Source organism: Anomalospiza imberbis, chromosome 27 (genome assembly GCF_031753505.1).
Source record: "Anomalospiza imberbis isolate Cuckoo-Finch-1a 21T00152 chromosome 27, ASM3175350v1, whole genome shotgun sequence".
Lineage (NCBI taxonomy): Eukaryota > Metazoa > Chordata > Aves > Passeriformes > Viduidae > Anomalospiza > Anomalospiza imberbis.
The window spans coordinates 339,378-359,957 of NC_089707.1; the positions used below are offsets into that span (position 1 = coordinate 339,378).

Sequence of the window (20,580 nt, forward strand, 5' to 3'; positions counted from 1 at the left end):
AAAAAGCAATAACCTGCTCCTCAAACCAACCCAAACCCACAAATCCCCAAACAACAAATGCTCTGTCCTTGTCCTTGTCTATTCAACAGATACAGGAATAACCAAGTACAAGAATATAAGGGTCACACAATTTCACAGATGTACATCTCAATCTAAAACACCAGGCACTGTTTCAGATAATATCGCCTGAGGTTGACAGTACTTTAGGATGAGCTTTGTGGCCAGATTGTATCTTAATATTTACTACCCTCTATTTAAAATGAACCCAGTTTTTCTGGTTTTAAACTGGCCTTTTCTGAATGGAAGCAGCCCTCTTTTGGGTCTCAGTGACAGTCCAGATAAAAAGGCTGTCTTGCTGCAGCTGTTTTTTTTTAGTGGATTGGATTTTTTTTTTGGTGTGTGGTTTTCTTTTTTTTTTTTAATTTGATTTTTGTTGTTTTTTAGAGTCAGATATCACAAGAAATTTCTCAATTTCCCTCTTCTCAGCTGTATTGTTTATTTAAAAGTGAAATGCAGGACATACTAAGCAGAAACACAGGGTGGAATTGTACCAGTAGTCAGTTTGTACCACTCCCAGATACACCCGCGACTTGCCTTGTAATTCAGTAGATATTCAGCATTTTTTTAGAAAAAGGGACTGTTAGTAAACACCTCCCTTCCCAAGCAATAGCACTTCAACACGCAACAGAGTAGTCAAAACAAACCGAATTTATCGGTACAAGTGATCACACAACTTTAAATGGCTGGAGAGGCCCTGGCACAGGGTGCCCAGAGCAGCTGGGGCTGCCCCTGGATCCCTGGCAGTGTCCCAGGCCAGGCTGGACGGGGCTTGGAGGAGCCTGGGACAGTGGGAGGTGTCCCTGCCAGGGCAGGGGGGGGATGGGATGGGATGGGATGGGATGGGATGGGATGGGATGGGATGGGGTGGGATGGGATGGGATGGGATGGGATAGGCTTTAAGGACCTTCCAACCCAAACTGTTCTGGAATTCTGTCAGGGTTTCAAAAGCCAGGGAAAGAGATTACTTGTGTGGACTCTGTGGGGATGTCAAACACTGTTTCTGGTATTAAGCAAGTTTTAAGAATTTTGCATGGAATCCAGCTCATGGCGGGAGCTGTACACAGTGAACTTTAAATTCCAAACCACATTTTATCACATCCCAGAACGAACAAACAAACAAACAAAGCTGTTTCAAACTTAAGGATGATATAAAATAGCAAAACTCAGTTCAAAAATTAGGTAACTTTATTTGACACTTTTAGAAAGTTTTTACAGTTTTAAACTAAAACAGGCTAAAGGAAATTCCAGTGTTTTTTTAAAAGCAAAACAGAAGGAAAAAACTAAATGCCTGCACTTTGACTAGCTGACCAGTCAATTTCAAGTTTGCTTTATTTCATTGTATCTATATATGCCTGAAACAGCCTTCTTTATTCCATAGAAAATTCATTCTGCAGAAACCCTTGGGATATTTCTCACCTCTCTGTCTTAAGATTCTGCCATCCCCGTTAATTTTGAAATAGGTTTTTTCCCCATCTGTGTTACATCACAGAAGGACAGCTAATCTACATCTAGTCACTGGAAATCCTATGTATTACAATGTATTTACATATTAAAAAAATATATATATAATGATGTGCTCTGCAATTAGATAGAAGGCTGTAATTCAGCCAGAGGGAGGACTGGTATCAAAACCATAAAGATCCATACAGACACAGGGTGGGAAAAGGCCACCCAGACTGAACTGAAAATCTGAAGCATGTACTATGGTAAGACATACAGTTTTGGAAAACCAGAAATGTATGCTAAAAATATTTTTTACTACTTAGGAACAAACTTGCTTTCTCCCTTGGTTTTTGCAATGGCTCTCTCCTACTGTCAGCACAGGAAGGGATCCGTAAGGTGACAGTCAGTACTTCATACTACTTGCAAACAATAACACCAGAAAAAAGTATTTTGTACCACAGATAGAAGATACTTGTATCATAGACAAAAGACACAGAATTACTGCTTTATCTATCCTTGCAGATATCATGCAATATGCACAATTTTGCAAGTCATCAAGCAGTAGCCTGAGTGAGGGGAGAGGGACCCTCTTCCCATGGGGAATCAACAACCCCACAATCAGCTACAACTGTGGGACTGATCCACGTGGTGTATGCCATTGACAGACTGACTGATGAGGTAAAGGAAATACAAGATAGGAACCAGGGACTTGGCGAAGGACATTCATTGTACCAGCATCACTGACTACATCCTTACAGAGAACTAAATTCCTCATTCTTTATGTCCCATCTGCACTTCATTTCCATAGCTTGTTTGTTTGAAATCTTTTTTGCAGGAAAAATACTCCAAGTAAGTTTTCATACCAGTCTCCTATACTGGCCAACTTCCTTAGCCTTTGTTTTTATGGGGGGAGGGGGTGTTTTTTAGTGTGGGTTTTTTTCTAATTTTACACAAAATTTTATTAAGGGGGCAAGCTGCATAGAAGATCTTACAACAGCAAAAACATGTAACACATTGGATCAAGAGAAAATCTTTCCTTCAGTACCTGAAATGAGCTTAAAGTTTATTCTTCATGCGTACATATATAGAGGTAAACAGATGCATTTGCAAGTTTTTGCAAAACTGCTAAAATTAACAATCTTTTAGGTTGCACTCTTCGTATACTAACCTACATACTACTATTTGAACACCATTACAAAGTCCTTCCACAAAGACACCAGACATTTAAGACTGATAATGTTATCTCCAAGAATCATCTTCCTCTCTAAAAGCAGCTACTGTCAAGCATCCAAATGGGTCTTAGCTTGTAAATCATCTTTATACTGCTTGAAATTTTTGCTTCCAGCCTCCCAACAATCCACACCCAAAGCATTTCTGATTCAGTTTTAGTAAAGTAACACTAGCAGGGGTCACAGGGGGCTCGTGGCTTGCTGGCAGGCTATTAGACTTCAGTTCCTCCAGCCTTGAAGGAATATGGTCAGCAGTGAACAGAGCATCCATGGGCAGGGCTGTAAATTCAGATTTATTTTAGGTTTTGCTTTCCTGTGTTGCTAGGCTGAAAGTACCAGAGTTCATAGCTCCTGTCAGTGGCTTTAGGATCGAGATTTCATGTGTTCAGCCCCGTGAGGAACGCAGATGTGGCCCGGGCCCCAGGCTAAGAACAGTGGTAAATTCCCTTTCATGCCTTTCATACAGCACCAGGAGTGCTCTGTGACACGGAGACTCCTTCTTGCTCTCCCACAACCAGTGCTGGTTGTGGGACTCTCTATGAGAGTTTGACAGCCAAAAGGTCGCTGGAGGAGACAAGTGGCAAAGTATTAGCTGAAGACAAACTGGTGACATGCTCACCCCAGTACAGGCAGAGCATGGCACTAACTGGCCATCAGAGCAGTCAGCCTGTTTCCTACACAGGCTTGCTGCCAACTTAGGGTCTGCTGTAACATCTCTGATAAACATTTTTGCAGTCTCCACTACTGATTATGAAAAAAGTAGATTATGACCCAAACCAAATTAAACTATGCCAGTGTGGGTTGTTTTTTACTTTGTCAAACTAAACCTGAACCACTATTTTGAAGTTTTTGTTCAACATCAATCAGAATAACTTCAGTCTGAGCAGAACAATAAAATTCTCTTCTGGTTCCTTGCTGAGGAATGCATGTGAAGGACTATGCTCCTCCTCAAACAGCACCAGCTTCCCACCATCCCAATGTTCAAGGCTTGGATCCACAGTGGAAAAGTGGCAGGTTTGTGGCTATTTCCTGACTATAGACATATGTTTCAGAAGAAAAGAGCTATTTCTATCCATGCCAAACCTCTGGCTCAAGGAAGAAGTTAGTGTATTGGAAACATCAGATAGGACTCGTGTGCCACCCTACCCCAGGGTCGGGCTCTGGGAAACCTCGCTGCACCGACTGAAAGGGTGTTGCTGCTCATGCCAAGTGCCACATTCTCAGGGCTGGAGATCTTTCAGCAGCACTTGCTATGAGGCATTGGCTGTCTGCTACTGCAGGGCTCCTACCAGCCCAAGCCACTGATTCTTTTAGGAGTGATGACAGAATCTTAGAATCACAAAATGGTTTGGGTTGGAAGGAACCTTTAATATCATCTCATTCCAGCCCCTGCCATGGGCAGGGATGCCATCCACTAGATTCAGGTTGCTCAGGGCTACATCCAGCTTAGCCTTGAACTTCCAGGGATGGGGCATGAGCTGGTGATGAGCTGGTTTAGTTGAAACCATGTCTCTGCATATTTTCAGCTGACCAATATTTACATGAAACACTCAAAGTCAGTTCACAACATACAGTGCATGTCTGTCAGCAGGAAGCAGTTCTCAAGCAAAAATAATCCAGCTAGCATATCATCTCAGAATTTCTCAGAGACAAACACCTGGATGAAGTTTGCCATCTGGAGCTAAACTTGCATGCTGACATGCAGAAAAATATTATGAGAAAACTGTAATGCAACCTTCACCTAAGGAAGGTAGCTCCAAATAATCATAGCAGCATGTGCACCTGTAACCCCTGGCTGCTGGATTCACCAACAGCTTCTGGGAAACAGAACCAAGCCTGAGCCCCTGCATCACATGAAGTTAAGTCCTCTGCTAGTTCCTGAAATTATAGATTACTGTGTACAGTACACTAGTTCCCAATTCAAGAAAATCCAATTTAAATACATTATTCATCACCTCTCACTAATCTACAGGTGGCAAAATGCCATCTTTACTCTACATAATCTGAATATTTAACTGCAAAACTGGAAAAGGTGGAACCCTCACAGAAGAACACATAATTGAAAAATAGAGATGATGGAGAGGATCAATGAAAAGAAAGTTCTTTTATGCCACTGGCCAAAGGAAGCAAAAGTAGAACACAAAGCTGTCTTGTTCTGAAAATGTTCCAGGCTGCCAGAAGCAATTCAACAAATTAAACATAGACAAAAAAGACTAAAATTGATGTGGTTTCTTTCCAGAAGATTTATCACTTTTAAGTAGCAGAAAACACAGTCTTTGTCTCACAAGAGCTGAACGGTCCATCACAGTGGTTACAGAACACCCTGACAGCATTCATGATATGGAAACTGAGTACTCTGGGATGAAGTTCATGCTATAACATCATTAAACCCAGGAATTCTGACCCTCAGACTGTATCTGGACAGGCAGACCAGGGCTAGTTGGCTGGCCCCAACTGCCAGTGGCATGAAATGACTCTGGCTGGTGTGGTTCAATTCTCTCCTTGCAGAACCAAAGGAGATCATGCACTGGGCACTGCCCTGTCCCACTGAGCCCTTCACCTGTCAGCCACTCCTAGATTTTTCCTACCACCAGCGCCAAATTTCCTTATTAAGTCTATTAATTCTAATGTCATCCCTAGTTGAAAATGACAAATTTTTTCCCAATTTGCAGCAGCATTTCAGATTTTTGGATATTTATCATGCCCTTCGATCTTCTCTCCAGAGTAAACTCTTCCACTGCCTTTCTACTTTAGTGTCTCCTCATGCTTTCTGAGTCATCTTCAGGTTTTTTTTAATCTTCCCTCTCTCCACCCTACCCAGCACCTCTGGCAAAAACCTAAACTGAAAAGCTGTTAGTGCAGCTCTGTTCTTCATGTCCTACCCCAGCTGGGAAACCACATGCAAGATTAAAATACCTAAAGATTAATTGTTCCTTGTTGATGATGTTTTCTGCACCTCTGAAAATAGTTCCTGTCCTCATTCACCTGAAGACACAGCCCTACATTCTTCTTAAAATATCAGAGATCATACTTGTCATGGAAAAAAGCATCATCTCTGCAGGCTTTGGATGAGTACTTCGATCTACTGGTATGTCTGTATTTCACATTTGTGTCAATGTGCTATGTGCCAATTGTTGATAATCATTAGTTGTATACACTGCTGCTTGGCCAGCATATTCAGCCTTCAGTGCACTACAAATAACACACCAAATAAAAAAAGCATGTACAAAATACTCTGGTTTGTTCACGGACAGTCAATGAAGCTGCTGTTAAAAAGGAGTGTCATGGGCTTTACATCCTATACAGCCAGTATAGTGCAACAAACCAGAAACACATACGCAGCCATGGGGCCAAAGACCAGAACAAATCCACTGGATCTTGCACTAAAACAGTGCACGTGAGCTTTAACTCCAAGGCAACACTGTTCTCAAACATCCAATACTGGCTTTTTTAAAGAGCTGCAGGTAAATTCACAGCATCTCCCCGAGGCAGATTAATTCATTAATGACTGCAGCCACAGTCAGCACCAGTTTCCAGCATACGCAGAAGTCAACAGGCACTACCATGGTAGTCATGATCTGTTCCCAGTTCGAACAATGCAGCAGGAATGCAAAAACCAAAGCTGAAACACAGAAATGTGCATGGCTGAAAAATACTGTCAAGACATTCTTAACAACATCCATACTGAGGGGTACTGTAAGGAAAGAGCATCATACTCTGAAGGAAAACCTTGACCAATTATCCAAGACCATGGAAAATGTTCAAGAAATATGGAAACAAACAGTTTTCTAAATGAAGTTTTCTATGAAACATGTTAATAAACCTTTTGGAAAATAGGCTATGCTGCGGATTTTCTGTTGTCTGGTATCTGTCTAAGTTTAGAGAAAACATTTAATATTTTTGCAAGTGTAATTCTTACACATGTGGATGCACTTTTATTAGTGCCATTGGTAAACACAGAATATATTTTCAAATCTATTATTTTGTGTTTCTTTTTTATATATTTCATTTAAAATGCTCTTCATTTCTGACAAGAAAAATAAAATCCGCAAAATTTAAAGAGGGTTTGAGATACTTTTCTCTTGTCACCCTCAGTAAAGTCCTTCATATTCCATTCTACCTTCAGCTGCATTTGGGCAATCCTTCAGTAGGGAACAGACAAACGAACACTTGAGGAAGGAATCTGACCCTCATTATTGTGATGCAAAGAGTCAGATTTTCTCAAATGGATTTTTGTTTTAGTGGTGTTGGTTGTTGTTGCGGTTTTTGAGTTTTTTTTGACTAAAAGAAATGCTTCCCCTGAACACATACAAGTTCTCAGGAACAGAACCCTTACTGAATTTCTAGACAGATAAGGCTTAGTATGTGAAAGACATAAACAAGAAGCCTATCAACATTATTTTTAACATTAATGTTACTTTCATTACTTTAAATATTAAAACTCAAGTTTTAATATTTAAAGTAATGGTGTGGAATGTGTATCTGAAATCATCAAATAAAATCAGAGTCAGTCACATTGAACTGATAGGCATATTTTCCTATACAACATTAAGTTTTAAATTAAGCTGATCAGGGAGGTTTTTTAAAGATAAAAAACTACAGCCTTGGTGTTTGATGGAAGGGATTGATCTGCCCAGGATCAGGGTCCGAACAGTCACAGCCAAACTGGAGCACCATAGTCACCTGATTTGTAAAGTACTGAGATAGTCAAAGTTTGTAAATTGTTGCCACTTCACATGCTTTAACTGGAGGTACTGCACTGAGAAGCAATCAGCATTTTTTCCCCTGCATTCTTTGTTGTTCAGGGGAGAAAAAAATTACACTTAAAATAGATGGAAATTCCCCAAAACCTGAAGCAGAATGACCAGAATGCAACTGTGAAATGCCTAATTCAGTGTGACCAATTCTTCTGTTTTAACTGAGCTATGAACAATCTGAAATAAACTGTTTCCTAACCACACAGGAGAACAAATGCAAAAGTACACTTTCAAGCAGACGATAATACCTAATACTTCATCATCAGAAAGCTACTGGCTTTTAAATATGTAGAAAGCTACTCCAAACAACATTCTGACTAAGAGATGATCAAGGCAAAAACCAATAGAACTTTTGAGTCAGTCTCCAACTTACCTTGCTATTTGTCAAGTTCATTATTTTAACACAAGATTGCTTTTTTAATTTAATAACCATACTTACACAATGACTTAAATTAAGGCATAATCCAGCTAATTGAAGTTTTCAGTAAAATGTTTCTGTTGCTTTTTATTAGTAATAACAGGTTCAGGTTACTGCTGGCCAAAGTAACGGTCCATTAAAGAGAAGACTGAACACCAGATTGCTTTAGTACTATCTTCCATTAGGGCAATTTGTAAATTAAATGTAGTGTTGGCCATTGGACCCAGGAAGCCTTCCAAAAAACTTCATAAATCACCCTATCAGACAAGGTTCAAGGCTTTAAGCAGGAGCTGGTAAAACTCTGAAGCCAGAGTGTGGTTTTAGAGAAAGCAGTTCACATTCTAGAGAAAGAATGCTACCATTGCCCACAAAAGCTTTCGTCCAAAAAGCACAGGGCAAAATTTTGGAAGATCTAGCCAAAAAGACAATGGCTGATATTTAACTGACATTCTTGAAAACAGAGCCCTTCAACTCCAATTCAACATACCAACTAGAGACTCTCAATTTAACAGCAGTGCCTCTGACTGCATCACTGTGACAATACTTTTGTAAATGACATTTTGGGCTCCCAAATACTCAAAAGTATTTCTTCCGTGCAATCTGGAATCATATCCAAGGATCCTATAATACTTCCATTTTCTATTTCAGTTTTTGTGTAAAGTGTTTGAGGCTTTCTGGAATTGCAACGTAAGTGCAGAACAGACTTCTCTGATAGAGATAAATGTACTTAGATGGAACAAGTAATACCCAAATCCCATCGTTTTTCTACATACAAAAGCTGATGCATAAAAGAGTCAATCATGTTATACAGGAAAACAATTTCAGGAATATGAAGTAAGACCAGCTGCACCCCAAAATTTTTAAATTCACAAATTCCTTCAAAATGTAGCAAGAGACACAAAATAATAAGTGAGCTCCAGGTTCATTCCAGAACCTAACAGACTATGCTTTGGCTACTCTTGGGACAAAGACAAAGCATAACCTAGGCAGTTGGTAAGTTACTGAGCAGCAAGTAGCTTTTAAATCACAACTGTCTCTAGCACCATACGTGCTCTTTTGGGAATGAAAAATCAGACTATTTTCTTCAGAATTAGAAATCACAATTATATTCCTTGAATGAAGAACAAATAGAAGCTCAAAGCCCCAAACATAAGAACATTTGCGCTTTAATATTTTTCCAATGAAAATACTGCCTATTAAGCTTAGTATAGTGCTACTACCTAATTTTTTTCACCTATTTGGCTTATATTTTATTTTTAAACATTCCTAATGTGCATTTGCTTCCAGGCATTATTCTGTGACCAACCCTGTTTATTATCAGAGCACTTAAGAGTTCACATGAATGCCTAGAAAGCTTCCCAGAGCTCTACTCACCCTGCCTTTTAAACTAGACTAGTAGCTCAGGTACCTAGAAGTAAAAACAAAGACAAAAAAGTTAGGAGATGCATGTAATGCACCATGGTAGCATAAAGCCTTTTGGAGTAATGGTAATTTAACCATTCTCTGCAATTCCTGAATGTCAGTTTATAATAATGCATTCCCTTATATCATTGGGTTTGACAAGTCAAGAGAAGTAAAGTAAATGGTGACAACAGGGAAAGTGCCAAAAAAAAAAAAAAAGACCATGTTTCTCTCAAGTAAGCTTTGTAGCAGACTTGTTCAATGCTTTTCCTCCATGTTAACCTACAACATGGTAAAGCAGTGAAACAGCCACACAAGCAGAGAGTACAGAGTAAATAAAGACTCTTGATGCTACCCTGCTATAATGCAAATGGAACAAATGGTCAAAGGCATTCACTAACAGGGACCATTGAAACCCACGCATCAGAACTCCTGGAGAGCACCATATTTCAGAAAGATGTTTTAAGTATATAGCTGTACCGAAGCTGGAGACAGAACATTCTTTGTTGGATTTGATGATCAGACTCCTAGTGAGGTTCCTCAATGAATGCAAACCCTACTAAACCAGTCCTACACACATACTGGTTTTATGTATGTTTGTGAGGAAAAGGAAGGAGTTCTTATCACATCACTTATTCCAACTGGTTTTGTTCTGCATTTAGGCATTTGCTTTCAAGGTCATCCTTATTCTGAGCAGTTGGTTCCTCACTGTGGGCCATAGAGATTTCTGTCTTTGTGCTGGTATCAGCAAACTCCTCTTCAGCTGAGGTGGAGCCGTGCAGCTCCTTCACATGGAGGGTGGGGTTGGTCATTTGCTCTGCATCTTCTTGAGAGGCTGGCACACTGCTATCTTTGGGAAGCTGAGGGCAGTTGACAGGAGCTATCACCACAGGAGGCTGAGGTAGGTCTTTCTGTAAATGGAAGATCACAGTCAAAATTATGGAAAACAAGAACTATTGTGCCCAGTTATCCAAGGTAATGGTCATACAAGATTAAGACTAAAGGTCCATCAACTCTGTTATCATTCTCCAGCAGTGGACAGATGCATACAGTTATCCTTTCTTTGTGTTTTATAGGACACCAGGGGAATTTTTCCTTCCAGAAAAGTGTTTGCTTTCTGAGTGATTGTTCCTCACCAGTTTCAGAAGTGCTCTGCTGACAAGGCAGCAACAGGCACTTGGTCCTTGGCCACTGTCCAGTTCTGCCCACCTTTACTATCACTGTGCAAGAACTGGTAACTTTTACATAACATTTCAGATGACCTCAAATATTTCTCTAACAATTAAAATAATTTCTCTAGTGGAAGCTTGTGAAAGTTATCACAAATAGTTGAATAATAAAATAAACCTCACTGGTGGAACCTCCAGCTTGATAGATGTGGCCTTCTAGTAAGTACTAAAAAACTAAAATCATACATGATAGAAATTATTACTTTTTGAATCAAGTTAATTTCACTTGCAGCACAGTGAAACAAAGTGATAATTTATAATACTGAACTACATTTCCACTTTCATAAACAATATGCTATGAAAAAATATGAAGAAAGTATTTTAAGGGTATATTTTACATAGTATTAAACCCCACATTTTATATAATATTGTTACCTTTTACTACTACTGATACTTTCAAGAGAGATCAAACAAGTAACATTTTGGCAGAATCAAGGATAGACAAGGTCAATTTTACTTTCCACTACTCTGATTAAGTGGCCATAATCATTGCAAAACCCAGAAAACCTGAGGCAATAAAAGTACGTAAAAAAGCAAACAATCAAACAAAACCAAAATCTTTGTGTTTGTGTGATAATACTGCAATACTTTACTCAACTTTAATTCTAGTTAGGTTTTTATAATATTAGTACTTCCTGAAGACACTCATATCAAACTGGTATTCACCGCAAAGCCGCTGCCCGTCCAGAACATGGCAAGCTCCCTTCTCCAAAGAGCCACCACGAAGCTGGTGAGGAGAGTACAGGGCACCAGGTAGAGGAGAGCAGGCTGGCCCATCTGCATCAGTGCCAAGGCAACAAAGGTCACAAGAAGGCCTATGCCATATGCTGGAAGAAAATAAACCCAGCAAAACACAGTTATTCAGATAAAGCTTTGCTCAAGCACAATTAAATACCTGGCTAAAAGAGCATTCTCAGTGGAACTTTTTTCAAGCAATATGTAAAACATCTCCAGAAGTTTTTCTAGCATTATTTACACCATGTAAACATGGAATACTACAGTTTTGCTATTGATAACATGTGGAAGTAGTGTGATTGGTCTAGTCCATACTGTGCAATTCAATAATTACCTTAAGCAAAATAAATATATGAAATATTGATGAAATATGATGAAATATGATGAAATATTGTTCATCATATTATATTTATGAGCTCAGCAGATACAGACAAATATTTTGACCATTATAATGTGCTTCTTGTTTGGGTTGGCTTTAACTGTTTCTTTCTACCCTGCCAACACAGCTAAAAAATAAGCCAGCCTGCTCTAGGCTATATGTTTTTATTACTTTCTATTTAATTTCTGCATAAATGTGGCAAAATTTATTTAGTAGAAAACAAGTAGCTTGGATCTCATAATGTAAGTATTTTCAATTACATTTTCAAGACAATGAAGTTAATCCAACCTTTTCTTCTGATCCAGATTCCATATTTTCCTTCAGAAGGTCAAGAAAGACATTGAGGGCGTCTGGAGAAGGGAACGGAGCTGGGAAAGGAGCTCAGCCTGGAGAAAAGGAGGCTCAGGGGGGACCTCCCCACTGTCCACAACTCCCTGACAGGAGGGTACAGCTAGGTGGACTCCCAGGGAACAAGGGACAGGATGAGAGGAAATGGCTTCAAGTTCTGCCAGGGCACGTTTAGATTGATATTAGGCAGAGCTTCCTCCCCAGAAAGGTTTTCCAGTCCTGGCACAGCTGCCCAGAGTAGAGATGGAGTACCTATCTCTGCAGGGATTTAAAAGATGCATGGATTTGGCATCTGGGGATATGGTTAGAGGTGGGCTTGGCAGTGCTGGGGACTGGCTGGACTTGATGATCTCAGATGGCTGTGATCAGAATAATCAAGAACTCCTTACAGCTCTTGAAAATGCTTTTTGGGCAGGGGCATATTCTGTTATTATTGAGAGATCTTTGTATCTAGCTGACATGTTCCTTATTACAATTTAAGTCCATTGCCTCACATCTTATGTGCACACCTGTAAGAAAAGTCTCTCTGCAGTCTCCCATTAGGTAGCTGTGGGCAGCAACAGAATTTCCTCTTTGCCTTCTCTTCTTTTTACAACCCTGTGCTCCAGTCTTTGTCCATCCTGACGGTCTCCACTGGATTTACTCCAGTATGTCTATGTCTGTCTGGCACCAGGGATCCTGGTTAACTCAGTCTTAAGTGACAAATTGAGAGGAATAATCACTCCTCTTATAACTGCTGACTCCATCTTGCTAACTCAGCCCTATATGTGGCTTATTCTCAGTGCTGCAATAGCACACTGCTGCTGCTTTATCAATGCAACGTTTTCCTATTTCTGCAAACACATTTTTAAAGTACCAGATAAGACAACAATTTTGTTTTACTATATGTGAAAGACAATTATTTGGAACATCAATAAAAGCATCTCTCTACCCCTGCTAGAAGTGTCCATGAACCTAGGTATTTTTCAAAATAAGTTGTTAATGACAATTTCTCATGAAATTCACTGCAAGCATTAGAAGTCTTTACTAGAAGATGTACATTGAAAGAAAAAGACAACAGGAATCTGTCAGATCCTATTCATCAGTAGTATTTAAGTTCATGGCACATAACTCCTTAGATTTTACAAACTAAAGAAAAAAACTTACCTAGAGGTGTTATAGTCATTATAATAAAATTCCCTGCATCATAGGTTATGGATTTTTAGAATACACAAGAAATTAAGAACAAAGTCAAAGGATGATATCCCTGAACCTGAATTCTCATGCACAATCAACTCAAAGATTCATGAATCAAGAAACTACAATGAGTAGCTAAGCATATGTAAAGATAGTGTAATTACAAGGGGTTGACTGAGACCCTTGGCAGCCATGGTAACAAGAGCTCCCCTTACGTAAAGCGGGCAAAACAGTTCAGAAAAGCAACATCAGCTAGTTTGATGATGGAACATCTAGCCTTGAAAGCACTTTGCTGAATATTTCTGTTTAATAATAAAAGGAAGAAGAGGATAAAACCCCCAAACTGTGCCATGCAAGACTGACGACATGCTTTTAGAGGGAGGCACTCCTGTAGGTCTGGTGTTCAGGTGACACTGTGGTACATACCTATTGTGCAGGCTACAAAATAGACTCTGGATGACTGCACCTGAATATCAAATCTATGGCAATAGGCTACCAGTAAGCCTAGGAAAAGAAAGAACAGTTGTAATATGCTTTCAACCTAGTCACGCACTTCACGATAAAAACAAAACCATCAAACCAGCTACAAACTTGCAAGAATTTTTTTTTCCCAAAAAATTTCCTTAGCACCCTGTGTTTAAGCACCATGACAACATATTCAGGAGGCTGCACAATTTACAAACCAGTTATCTGATGGTACAAGCCCTATGTATTGGAAGCACTCCAAAAGTAAAATACACAGCTACAAACATGCAGATCATAGATAAAAATGTCATCCCATCCCTACTAACTAAACATTTGTAAAAATACAAATGCTCTTGTTCACAACAAGAACAAGAGTAAATTCAGCCCTTTGAGATGGTACTGAAGACAGCAGAATTTTATGGTTAATGACTATGCCTGTTTCAGGCTGAAGGGAGGAGGGGAAACTAATGGGGATGACAGAGTTCATATTTCCCAAAATACAAGAAATTAAACAAATGATTTTGCAGAAGAAATCTGAATGCCAGAAGGTGCGTAATTTTTTCACCTGCAGCGATGCCAGGGATCTACACACTATCTAAAATCATATTTGAGAGAAGGTGTGGCAGAAATACTGGATGTAGTGTGACTAACAGGAAGTTTTGAGTGGTCAGGCATCTGTACTTAAAACGTGTGCAAACAGACAAATAATTTCCTCTATCACCACACTACCAAAGATGCTTTATTAGTATAGAATCAGTTGCTAAATCTACTCCTGCAATTTCTCCACATTTCTTGACATCACTGCATGTGAAACTGAACCATAAGATTAATGTGCATTCTTCTTGTTGAAAAGGTGAATAGTGCACAAAAAAAACCCCATACTTGAAAATTTATGAGGTTTATAGTAGTGAAATCAAATCTATCACTTGAAGCAGGAGTACAAGAGGAGTAAACTAATACGACAATGCAACATGTAAAATTCTTAACATGCTAAACAATACCTGGAACTAAAATGTCTCCAAATCCTAGAAGAGAAAAAGGCCTGTCACACAGAGCCAATGGTGAGGAATTCAGTCGTGGAACCTTCAGGACCATTGGGAGCTTGGAATGAGAGACACATGTCTGATGAAAAGCATTGGGACACTACCTACCAGAACTTGTTCCTGTTGTACTCAAAGTGCAAGTTTCAAATACATCAAATGTATCTTTTTATACATTCATTACATACAATATTACTGACAACTCAACTAACAAAATGCATTTAAGATGGGAGTGATACAATACTTTCTAAATACTATGTTAACTTCAAAGTCTTCACATACAATTGGGGTATCAATTCTGCTTTAGCTGCAGGTATGTAGAAAATTTAGGTAAGCTGCTACATGCATAAGAAATAATAATTTATACAATGCATTCACCTACAAAAATCTCAAAAGACCAAGACATGAATAATTTTAAAAAGTCATTTTTCAAAACACTTTAAAGACTCTTCCATTCCCCCTGCGTTCCTATTTATTACATAAATTGCAATGTGAGGCACAGTATGCCACAGTCCATTGCAAACCTGTATTTTCTTTATTATAGTACATTAAAGAAACTTTATTTTCTTTTTTCTTTTCTTATATTAGTGCCAAAATAATTTTATATACTTATACTTTCATTACTGTTTTATACAATTAATTCTGTGCATGAAGTTGAATTCAAAGGGGTACTAAAGGGCTACGGGAGAGAAGAACAAAAGAAGTCAAAGAAATTAGTATTGACTGTATGGATTAATCCACATCCTGCAAACAACTACTTTCTTTGCTATTTTCCCACATGACACTATTACATTCACTGCTGATATAGATCAAATTAATCCTTAAATCAACACAACCAGGTTTTCCTACAGATTAGTTTTTTTGTTTTGTTCACTGTATCTCCCTCTCCTACATCTCACATACTTTCCTCCCTGAGTCAGCCACATCTTGTAAGGTGTTCATGCAATTGGCTGCTGTCCAACGGTGAAAACCTACTGAACACTGACTTCTGTTTTCTTCTGTCTCCAATTTGTGATTCTCTCCTTTCCCTATAGCCTCAGCTTTTCATAAAGCAAATGTCAAAAAAGTGAAGGAGGGGGAAGAGACAGACTGATTATATGTTTTACCTCTTTAGGAAAAGATGCTCATGCTTAATTAGCAGCAAGTTAATATTTACAGATGTGGTCATGTTTTTGTGAAGCTGAGCTAACCAGCTTTCTTATATTGAAACCCTGTCAAAAAAAGATAAAAGAAAAGCAAAGCTGGTGTGATGAACCACTACAAGTCTGCTTTGCCCCTCCAGAATAAACATTCAGGAGCATTTATTCCCACATTAAGTTCTTTTCAGACTGGCATCTTCATTTCAGCTTTGTGGTCTTGAATTTTAGAGAAGTTAAAAGTTTAACAGTTGAAAGCTAGTGCTGGATTTTCAGACAACATGCAGTACCTTTTCATGAGTGGCAGAATCAGATGGGCCTGCAGCCACCTCCACCATTATACTCTCCCCAGTCTAAAGAAAAAAATGGGAAAATTGTAAATCAGCACCTCCTTCAGCAGCTCTGGGATGATTTAGGAACACACAGAGAAACAAGTCATTACACTTTGCTCTGTGGGCAGCAGGGAATAGAGAAGCACCTTACTTACCTTTGTTAGAAAAGGTGTGATAAATACAAAGAATACATCATACACAAAAAGAACCAGGAGGAGTAAGGTACAACCCTGAAGGAAGAGACAAGATATTTGGTATTTACACACAATGCATTAGCAAACAGCAAAGAATTAATAATTAGAAGGCTATTCAAAGAAAAAGTTTGCAAAGACTTAAGTCATTCATGTATTTTTCTTAATTCCTAAATGTTTCAGGTAGAGGAATGGGGTCTTGCATGCATCATATAAAATAAAGTAATTCTTAAACACAAAATTACATGTTATTGCCCAAAATTCTTTATCATGTAAAATCTGGAAATGGTGCCACTTCAGTTTGCTGGGAAATATGAAGAAGCTCTGCACTGGAAGATGCCAGGCACAGCTTGAAACACTGTACACCCATTTACTGTCAGTCTATACAAACTTATAGGTGGAGGTAATTTGAAACAAGAGTTTGAAGAGCTGCTTAAGGGGAAACTAAATAACTAATAATGATTTTTGTCTTAGGATACTGACTAAGATCAGAAAGATTTGAAGAAAACACTAGACTGATGCATTAGTTGTATGTCAATTTGAAAAACAAAATCAAAACAATCAAAGCAAAGCAAATAAAACTCCTCCAACAACAAAATACTCAAATACCAAATACATAAATAAAGGGGTGGTGTGTGATTTACTAGTCAACACACTACAGAATCTACAGAACAATCACATGCCACTTCTGGGTCTTCATTATACTTATTGCAGCCCTTTTTTCCACGCTACCTATGAATGGAAGTGCATTTCCAAGACAATATACTGCATTATAAGTGACTCCTCTGTTCAAACACATACATGCAAACTTCTTCTCTTTAACCTTCTTCTGAAAGTCTATAACTTCTGTTTAACTTTCATACCTTAAATGTAGGCAGGCGAATTGTTTTCAACATGTAAAGACAGAAAGCAATTCCTAAAGCATCTTGCAGAACCCAGGCCCACCTTAAAAACAGGAAAGTAACATTTTTACAGGAAACAGCAGGAAAAGCAGACCAAGCCTTGTCCTCACTAAGGACTTGCTTGGGACAAATAAAAAACCCCTTTTATTCAAAGTATTTGCTTGAAATTGACATTGCTGTCAGCATGAGTTTGCAAATGGGAAGCTGTTTTTCATCAACCTGATAACCTTCCACAAAGAAGTGCCTGGGAGATGAGGGAAGACCTGGTGATAGTGTCTATCTAGACTTCAGTAATGCTTTCCACTGACAACTTTCCATAAAATCCTCACAGAGAAACTGATGAAGTACAAGCTGAATGAGCAGTGAGGTAGACTGACAACTGGCTGAATGAGGTCAGTGGATACCAAAATGGGAAGTCCTGGGGTCCTTTGTCCTGTGTATAGGGGTGAATCCTTGTGTGCTGAGGCAAATTTACAGCTGGGCCTGTTTTTCAATTGTGTTTTGCAAGTTGAGTATAGAAGTGCTCTTTGCTTTACTCTCAGCTGCTAGGGTCAAAGAGAAGTAGGATCTGAGATAAACAACACTAAGGTTTCCCAAAAATTGCTATGGTCACGGTACAATGAGAGACAGCGCTGTTGGATCAATACACGTGTACTTGCTGATGGAGCTCCGTGCAGGAGACACTCAGGCTCACTTCAGCTCTGAGGCAGAAAATGGATTTTCTAGTCCTAACTATTTTGGAACATCTCTATAGCACTGCTGCACTCCTCAGTCTGACACTTATCTCTCTAAAGGGTCTTTCAGAGTTGAAGATTCCTGGATTTGAGTTGTCACTGAATGATCCACACAGATCAGAGATCCCCCAAAAGCACTGACATGCATTCAAAGAACAAGTCAGACATCTTTGATATCATCATCAGAAACACAAGCCAGCATTTCAGTTCCAATACTGAACCCTCAATAGAGGAATCAAGAAGATGAACACAACCTGTACACACGGGAAAGCTGGAATATCTGAGAGTGAGGTAAGAGGTAAAAAATCCCAAAGAAAAACAAAAACACAACACTGTAAAGATCCACCTCTAACAAAAGTGGTAAGAACCTGCTACAGTTAGGTACTACAGCAACACTGGATGTAGAGAATTACAGACTTGTACAAGAAAGCTGAGAGAAACTAAAGATCTGACAATCTTACCAGTTCTTATTCTCATGAAGAAATGAGTTAGACAACTTGCATCCAACTTTCCACATAATTTCTGAAAAGCTGTCTTAAAGAGATCAGAATACTGACCGGGACTCAGAGAAATTCAAGCTTAACAAGAGACAATTTTCTGTAATTTAAATGAACTGAAAAAGACGAAGTACATAAGGAACAACTAAGAATTTCTGCACGTCTCTATTTTTTTTTTTCCTGTCATTCCTAATTTCTGGATACATGTAGACTTCTGTGGATGTCAGTTACTTATATGATAAAGCGTATTACAATTTTTAGCACAGAAAAATTTTGAGCACAGATTACTTACTGATCTTCATTTCTGAAGATTCCCCAGACTATGCTGACAGAGATACAAAATATTGCCAAGAGCAACATCCGGACCTGGGGACGCTTGTGAAAATATGGCAAGTTGTTGTCTGGGATTCTGAAAAAGAATCACAACAAAGCTACATGTATACAACAAAGCTGTCTATGTATATAGCCTCTTCCTTTATCAACATTTTGAAGCATGAAACCCCCTTTTAAACCCCACACCTACCCAACAGTATAAAAAACTAAGTTTCCCTATTAAAATTTTGAAAGTTGCCACATACCTACACTTTCCCAAGGGGAATCTTCTTACAAAGGGAGACAGACAGCTGTAAAGGCCAATGGAGGCAGCCAGGCAGAATATTCCTATTATAACATAGACTGAGGGGAAAAAAGTGTTAAGTCCAAGTAGGATAAGGCAAAAAATGTTTTTTTCATATCCTGGCTGAATAAAGAACAGACAGTCAATAAGACTAAATGAGAAATAAGGTTTGCATTTCAACAGTGAAAGGTAAATTCAGAGACTTCAAATGATTGATTAGACTTGTGCTCTTTAAATATCTAATTCTTTTCCTCAAGGGTACTTTATGCAATACCTACTTAAACAAATCAAAACCTCTATCCTAATCTACTTAAAGTAAGTCATAAGCCTCAAAGGCAACCTATGGTGAAGCATTTATCTTCTCTTTATGAGTATACAGGAGCATTATAAGGGACTATTAAAGTCACTAAGTAGCAAAATAAATCAATAGAGATGCGAAGCATGTTTCAATACTTCCTCAAAAATACAAAGAAGCATTAGGCTCTCATGTTTTGTCAATCTGAGGAGTAATCAGTACAAAATTATAATCTTTATAAAGATAAAAAAATTACCGTTGATCTTGACTTCAAATTGAACAATAATAGAGAGAAAGAATAGGTCTGAGAACACCTTTAACAAAAACAAACGGTGGAAAATACTAAGTCTGTATCTATTAATAGGCTTTAATGTTTGAAAGAAACTTTATGATCAACCTCACAAAAAGAAGGATTAGAAATCTACTCAGTGAGTTTTCTTACAGTATTTAAAAAAATATTGGGATGAAGACACATGACAGAAGAGAGATGTTTCATTATTATTTTCACAATTAAGTGTTCTTTGAACAATGTCAGCCTTGTGATATTAAAGATGTATCAATACAAATACAACCTTAAGAGTACCTAAGTGGTCATAGAAGAAATAAAGGAGGATGAGCATTGAGCAGCACATCACTACAAACACACAGATCATTATGGGAGTCACATCCACTGTTTCATCATCATGTTTCTCCGCCCCATCATCACGCTTGTGCTTCATGTACCTCCTGAAAGAGTAACATAGTAACATCAGTTCATTCCTTCTGCAACAAAATACACAAGGATGTTGAATTTTCAATAAAAAAACACAAGGGCTTGAAACAACTCCAATGCCTGCTCTGATTCCCACTCAAGTCAGTGGGACACCATTTTTCCATGGAGGTATGAACATCAGTTGTAATGCAATGCATAAACCAGTAACTGCTGTGTTAACTTATCTAGAGGATTATTTCATTTGGTAAAAACTCGAATTAATCCTGAAAACTAACACAGAATAATTTGTTAACTTCAGAAGAAATCCTTGGATCAGGCTGTGTATACAAAAAAAATGTTAGAAATTAGTGTGGCACAATGACCTCCTTCTCCCAATCCCTCTTGCTGGCAAAAAGTAACCATAAAATTTCATTTAAAAATTGGTAACAAACATAGCATATGTTAACCATCCAATCAATTTGGTTTGCCCTATACCAGTAAAAGCA

General features: G+C 38.5%; 1 protein-coding gene across 2 annotated transcripts in view; it reads right to left on the reverse strand.

Annotated features, from left to right (window-relative positions):
* Positions 1–2,435: 2,435 nt before the first annotated feature.
* Positions 2,436–20,580, reverse strand: part of SPPL2B (signal peptide peptidase like 2B) — a 30,710-nt gene continuing 12,565 nt past the window's right edge. Inside the window, exons 6-15 of one of the 2 annotated variants that reach the window (XM_068174229.1) lie at positions 19,967–20,109; positions 19,051–19,147; positions 18,765–18,881; positions 17,203–17,284; positions 16,304–16,378; positions 16,107–16,169; positions 14,642–14,741; positions 13,602–13,679; positions 11,204–11,364; positions 2,436–10,219 (exon numbers count right to left, since the gene is read on the reverse strand). In XM_068174229.1, the coding sequence (XP_068030330.1) occupies positions 9,941–10,219; positions 11,204–11,364; positions 13,602–13,679; positions 14,642–14,741; positions 16,107–16,169; positions 16,304–16,378; positions 17,203–17,284; positions 18,765–18,881; positions 19,051–19,147; positions 19,967–20,109 (1,195 nt within the window). In that variant the 3' untranslated portion in view covers positions 2,436–9,940. Of the gene's footprint in view, positions 10,220–11,135; positions 11,365–13,601; positions 13,680–14,641; positions 14,742–16,106; positions 16,170–16,303; positions 16,379–17,202; positions 17,285–18,764; positions 18,882–19,050; positions 19,148–19,966; positions 20,110–20,580 lie in introns of both variants that reach the window. The other variant, XM_068174230.1, reaches the window with a different exon arrangement.